General features: G+C 55.7%; 1 protein-coding gene across 3 annotated transcripts in view; it reads left to right on the plus strand.

Moving 5' to 3' along the window:
* Positions 1–6,754, plus strand: part of LOC115134486 (MOB kinase activator 2-like) — a 97,896-nt gene that overhangs the window by 43,397 nt on the left and 47,745 nt on the right. Inside the window, exon 1 of one of the 3 annotated variants that reach the window (XM_029668508.2) lies at positions 4,128–4,483. The exons of the other annotated variants lie outside the window; for them this stretch is intronic. Within the exon in view, the coding sequence (XP_029524368.1) occupies positions 4,446–4,483 (38 nt within the window). The 5' untranslated portion in view covers positions 4,128–4,445. Of the gene's footprint in view, positions 1–4,127; positions 4,484–6,754 lie in introns of those variants that run through there. 3 annotated transcript variants of the gene reach the window in all.

The following is a 6,754-nucleotide window of genomic DNA, read 5'->3' on the forward strand; positions in this document are numbered from 1 at the left end:
GTGCATAATTTGCCATGCCACGGAAAAATAAGTGTTAACAGATTTTTGGAGTCCGTGAACGTCTTCCTCTTGACGTGGTTGAGTTTCCCCCTCCTTCTCCCCCTCCTTCCTCCTCCCCCTCCTTCCTCCTCCCCCTCCCCCCTCCTCCTCCCCCCTCCCCCCCCTCCCTCCCTCCCCCCCCTCCTCCCCCTCCCTCCTTCTCCCCCCCTCCCTCCTTCTCCCCCCCCTCCTTCTTCTCCCCCTCCCTCCTTCTTCTCCCCCTCCTCCCTCCCTCCTTCTTCTCCCCCTCCCTCCTTCTTCTCCCCCTCCCCTTCTCCCCCCTCCCTCTTCTCCCCCTCCCTCTTCTCCCCCCCTCTTCTCCCCCCTCTTCTCCCCCCCCCTCTTCTCCCTCCTCCCTCTTCTCCCCCTCCCTCTTCTCCCCCCTCCCTCTTCTCCCCCTCCTCCCTCTTCTCCCCCTCCCTCCCTCTTCTCCCCCTCCTCCCTCTTCTCCCCCTCCCTCCTTCTTCTCCCCCTCCCTCCTTCTTCTCCCCCTCCCTCCTTCTTCTCCCCCCTCCCTCCTTCTCCCCCTCCCCTCCCTCCCTCCCTCCCTCCCCCTCCTCCCCCTCCCTCCCCCTCCCTCCCCCTCCCTCCTTCTCCCCCTCCCTCCTTCTCCTCCCTCCTTCTCCCCCTCCCTCCTTCTTCTCCCCCCTCCCTCCTTCTTCTCCCCTCCTCCCTCCCTCCTTCTTCTCCCCCTCCCTCCTTCTTCCCCCCCTCCCTCTTCTCCCCCTCCCTCTTCTCCCCCCTCTTCTCCCCCCTCTTCTCCCCCTCCCTCTTCTCCCCCCTCCCTCTTCTCCCCCCTCCCTCTTCTCCCCCTCCCTCCCTCTTCTCCCCCTCCCTCCCTCTTCTCCCCCTCCCTCCCTCTTCTCCCCCTCCCTCCCTCTTCTCCCCCTCCCTCCCTCTTCTCCCCCTCCCTCCTTCTTCTCCCCCTCCCTCCTTCTTCTCCCCCTCCCTCCTTCTTCTCCCCCTCCCTCCTTCTCCCCCTCCCTCCTTCTCCCCCTCCCCCCTCCCCCTCCCCTCCCCTCTCCCCCTCCCCTCCCTCTCCCCCTCCCCTCCCTCCCTCCCTCCCTCTCCCCCTCCCCCCTCCCCCTCTCCCCCCCTCCCTCCCTCTCCCTCTCCCCCTCCCTCCCTCCCTCTCCCCTCCCCCTCCTCCCTCCCTCTCCCCCTCCCTCCCTCCCTCTCCCCCTCCCTCCCTCCCTCTCCCCCCTCCCTCCCTCCCTCCCTCTCCCCTCCCTCCCTCCCTCCCTCTCCCCCTCCCTCCCTCCCTCCCTCTCCCCCTCCCTCCCTCCCTCCCTCTCCCCCTCCCTCCCCCCTCCCTCCCTCCCTCCCTCTCCCCCTCCCTCCCTCCCTCCCTCTCCCCCTCCCTCCCTCTCCCCCCCCCCTCTCTCCCCCTCCCCCTCTCTCTCCCTCTCCCCCTCTCTCTCCCTCTCCCCCCTCTCCCCTCTCCCCCTCTCCCTCCCTCTCCCCCTCTCTCTCCCTCTCCCCCTCTCTCTCCCTCTCCCCCTCTCTCCCCCTCCCTCTCTCTCCCTCCCCCTCCCCCTCCCTCCCTCCCCTCCCCCTCCCTCCTCCCCCTCCCCCTCCCTCCCCCTCCCTCCCCCTCCCCCTCCCTCTCTCCCTCCCCCTCTCCCTCTCTCCCCTCCCTCCCCCTCCTCCCTCCCTCCCTCTCCCCCTCCCTCCCTCCCTCTCCCCCTCCCTCTCTCCCCCTCCCTCCCCCCTCCCTCTCTCCCTCTCCCCCTCCCCTCTCCCTCTCCCCCTCCCCTCTCTCCCTCTCCCTCTCTCCCTCTCCCTCTCCCCCTCCATCTCCCTCTCTCCTCTGTCCAAGTACCAACACCCCCCCAGTTCAACCACTTAGCAACTTTGGTGGTTCTCCTCACCCACTTTCAGTTGACATGATTGCCCACTGCCCAGTAGGTCTATTCAAGTCCAGATCATTAGAATCCTAGTCACGAGTTTTATCAATTTATCTCTCTCTCTCTCCTCTCCCAGGGCAGTGATTCATTCCCTCCTTCATTAGGTTATCTCCAAGTCACAAGTTTAATGAATGGACTTGCTTTGTCTTCCTCCATCTCCAAACCAAGCAGACTCCCTTCAATTTGAACGCTTACATCTGTCTCTCGTGATCTCGCGTGGACAGACCATGTAAACATAAACGCTACCGTAGACCTGTCATGATGCAACTGGGGGTGTTTTGACATGAGGCCCAGCATTAGTTCCCCGTGCTTTTTGGGACAAAACACGATTTCGCAGGTGTTGGCGTCTTTAGAAATTCTAAAGGGGAGGGGACATTTTGGCAGAGACGGTGGAGCTCTTCTTCGTTCCCGTTTCCGATCCTCGTTCCGTCTCTTCACATGCATGGACCCTGACCTTAATGGACCCTGACCTTAATGGACCCTGACCTTAATGGACCCTGACCTTAATGGACCCTGACCTTAATGGACCCTGACCTTAATGGACCCTGACCTTAATGGACCCTGACCTTAATGGACCCTGACCTTAATGGACCCTGACCTTAATGGACCCTGACCTTAATGGACCCTGACCTTAATGGACCCTGACCTTAATGGAGCACCTGGCCGATTATGCACGACTGTAATATTGGGGTAACGGAGATTACGGCCCTGGTAACTATTATGCCCAGCTCCTTGTCTTCGTTTCGGGTGCTTTGACACACACACACACACACACACACACACAGTTCAATTTGCTGAAAGTGAGTTGATGTAATGGCAGGTTCCTTCCCTTCTGGCACCGCTTTCCTCCTGGCCTTGTTATCAGCCACAGATCCTTCCGCAGCTCACTCACACACATACACACATGTGCATCCTGGCACTTGTGTGGTGCTGAAACACAAAGGAAGCTAATGAGTGCTGTGCAGTGAGCACACACCCACTCTATCACGCAGGCACAGAGGAGAAGTGTTATCGCTGCACTCCCTCCCTCCCTGCTCAATCAGGTGTGTGTGTGTGAGTGTGCGTGCGTGCGCAGCTCGGAGGCGTAATTAAAAGTGAGGTAGGAGAGGCCTTTGGCGACAGGCAGCCAGGGAGGGAGGGAGGAAGGAGGGATATGATGTCATGGGCTGTAAAAATGCTTTGGTTTGCTACTGCGGCTCCTCGCCTCACCTTTCATCTAAGAGAGGGAAGTGGGGGGAGAGCGTTCCTCGTGTGGCGTGTGTCTGACAGAAGAGCGTACAGTGTCACCTCGTTGTCGGGCCTTTTGGCGAGACGGTAACTCACAACACAATTCCAGGCTAATTCTAATGCGTTACTGCCTTCTGAAGGTGAATCACTCTCTTGCATATGGTGCTGCTGTGATATAGTTTGCTGTGCGTCAGGACGTGTGTGTGTGTTGCTAGGATGGAGCCCAGAGCCTGGCTGTGATCATAGTCAATATTAATGATCTGTCTGTCCCATAGAATCTGCAGTCATAGATTACTCAGACACAAACACACACACTTACCTAATGGGGTACTGCAGCCGGGACAGAGAGGACAGGATGATGGTGCTTTGATGGAGAGAGGGAGAGTCAGAGAGCGAAGGAGCAAGTGAGAAACGGAAAGGGGGAGCCGGGGGGAGAGTGTCCTTCACCTTGTATGCCCGCACTGACGATCACAGAGCTCTTCTGCGATTGGCTACATTCCTGGGGGGTGTGCCCGGAGCTCTAGCCACTCTGACGCAGCCATGTGAAAGAATGACGGGTGAACGCGTGTGTCTGTGTCCTTGTGGCCCATCCATGTTTGCTATTTAGCTCTTTCTCAACACCTCATACCGTCTCTGTGTGTTTCGCAGCAGTCAGCTTTGGTTTGCAGGTTCTGCTCTTCAGTACAGGCTATGGGCCCAGCTAACAGATGTGTTAATAACCAACACGTCTCTCGACCAGCGAGTGTGTTTAGACCTTGTTTGGTGTATACAGATGGTAGAGATTGCTGCTAGGATAGAGCCCCCCCCCCCAAAAAAAAATATCCTCCAAAGTCCGCCCTGTGGCACTCAGCAGTTTGTTTATGCAAGTCTGTTTGCCAACCTAATCTTCCCGCCTTTCAAGTGAGAGCCAGAGAGAGAGGGAAGGAGAGGGAAGTAAAAGAGGCAGGCGGCAGTAGCTCTAGTGAGAAGGAGCGAGAGGAACACACTTCGAACGGGCTCTGAGTTGTTGTGATAGGTCGTCTGAAACGCACGTTCGTCGGCGCGTGTGTGTGTTTGCTGATTGGACCGCAGGGAGAGAGAGCGAGTTTGTGTGGGTGGGTGGACGCAGTTCGTGAGAAGCCAGTTACGTTGCGCGCGTGTGTGTGACAGAACGGGCTATACTGGAGCTGTGCGGCAGGACAGAGCCCTCCCTTCACCGGTAGAAGGGGAGAGGGAAGAAGAGCGCTGTGTGGGACCCTCACAGACCTGCCCGCTGTCTGTGCTGCCAGCTGGATGGGGGTTCTTGTCTGCTGCGACTGCTTCTTCTATAGGTAGCTAGCTACTTCACTCTCTCTTTCTCTCGGTATGTCTCTCTCGCTCTCTGCTCGCTCGCTCTCTTTCTGAATGTCTCTCTCGTCGTTGTTTGTTTTCCCTGCTTGTGTCGTAACTTAAAAAATAAAAAAAATAAAAAAATATTGGTCCTGTACTTCCCTCTCCCTGCCCCTCTGTGGCTGAAAACGGCTCTCTCTTCGCCTCCCCCTCCCCCCTCTCGGTCTCTGCGGTGTGGTTTGGAAGAGACATTCTGAGGACAGTGGGGATTTTGCTGTCATCAGATCGGGGAGGAGGGTAGCGGTTGAGGCTGGTTTGGGGAGCCCTCTGGTGCTTGAGCCTCCTTTCTCTTTTAGTTAGGAGTCAAGGCTGGTTAGAGGAAGGATGGCATGCAGCCAGCCCATCCTCTCCTCCACGGCCCTGCCGGCGTCGCTCTGACTCTCTGCCTTGCTGTGTTTTTGTTTGGACACTGTGTTCCTTCCCATGGCCTCTCTGTTTTCTGTTTGGTGCAGCGGAGCGGTGTTTGGGAGGTAGACTTTGACCTTCCCATACGATTACAGCAGGACTAGTTTTGGTAGGGGGACCGTTGTTTGTTTATTTAGTGAGCGTAACATTTAGTTAGCGTAGCATGGTTACCTGGGCCAGTTTAGTTAGCATAGCATGGATACCATTACCAGTTTAGTTAGCATAGCATGGTTACCTGGGCCACGTTCAGTAGGCATTAAGCAAACGTTGGATGCCACAGATCTAGGATCAGCTCCGCCTCTCTACATAGTATCCTGAAACATTTAAGGGGAGAACACACAACTGACCTGGTAGCAGCTTCTAGGAGCACCTTTACACTACTCCTACGGCACACTTGCGGGTTCAGAGAGTGTTGACTTAGCGTCATGCTTACAGATGGCTGAGAGTTAGTTAGATGAGCTCTTTCCCCCTTTTTATATGTGCTTGTGGGGTTAACCAGCTTTAGTTGCACTACTGCTATATATAAACAGAAGGTTTGATGAGGGCCAAACTGTTGCGCGCACATGTGTATACACACACACACACGCACATACAGCTGCATCGGATTAGACTGTCAGGCCCCTCTGTGCGATTCAGAACTGTTTACACTCCCTCCCTTTTCCTAGCTAGTGTGAAGAACAGCCAGCCCTTTGTGTGTGTGTGTGTGTGTGTGTGTGTGTGTGTGTGTGTGTGTGTGTGTGTGTGTGTGTCCGAACACATGACTGTGTGTGCGCGCCTATAGGTAAAACACACACAGTAGCTTTGTGAACGCACGGCCCACTGCCAGGGACTGTGTTTTCTTTTTCTCTCTACACTTTGCAGGTCAATTATCACCAGTCCTGAGGCAGGGTGTGGCTTCTGCGCAGCTGCCGTTTTATTGGATCATTAAGGAAAAGGACCGATCAGTTCTATTTCTGGCACTACTTCCTGTCTACCTCTGCACCTCTGTCAGCCAATCAGGGGGTTTGGCTGTGACGCCATTGTTTTTGATTGATTGGGTGTTTTTTTTTTTTTTTTTTTGGGACACACCCACACAAGGTCCTTGTTGACCTTAGCTTCATTCCAATAGCCAACTCTCAAACAGACATGGCTGAGAACTAATACAGCGTTGTGTGCTTTCTGCTCTGACCACAAGGGTTTCACTCCTCTTGACTTGTTCAGCCCGTGTCAGGATGGGTCCACATGTTGTTGTGGAGGACAGGCTGAGGTTACAGGTAATGTAGTGGGCAGATGATACATGTTGACGGTGCCACACCCATTTCTCTGTACACATGCGCTCCTCATCAGAATAGGGTAGGCTTTAACAGGTCCTCGCCACTTCTTCACTCTGAGTGAGACACTGAGAGGATCAGAGAAAGGAATATGGGGTGACCAGGTAAACCGAGGCATGGTTTTGGGCTGACTTTGACAGACAACAGCTCCACAAAGAAGAGCAGTCAGATTCTAAGTAAGTCGTAGACTTTAGTATCTTTAACCTCCCAGGGTTAGTCTGAGTTGTTTAGAATGATCCTGTTTGACCTGAACACACACACACACACACTGGGGCCTCCCGCACGTGACTGATAAAGCACCGGGTCAGTGTGAGTGGAGGAGAGGCTAACCTAATGCAGAGCACACGGTACAATTCAATTAGCCTTTGGCCCTGCAAGCGACGGTTCCATTCATGCGTGAGTATCTGATGCCTGGTTTTCAGCTTAGTGCCCAGTGGTTCCTCTGTCTGGCCATGGTGTGTGTGTTTTCTCCAGCTGGAGGTCAAGAGCAGAAGGGTC

Source organism: Oncorhynchus nerka, linkage group LG9a (genome assembly GCF_034236695.1).
Source record: "Oncorhynchus nerka isolate Pitt River linkage group LG9a, Oner_Uvic_2.0, whole genome shotgun sequence".
Taxonomy (NCBI): domain Eukaryota; kingdom Metazoa; phylum Chordata; class Actinopteri; order Salmoniformes; family Salmonidae; genus Oncorhynchus; species Oncorhynchus nerka.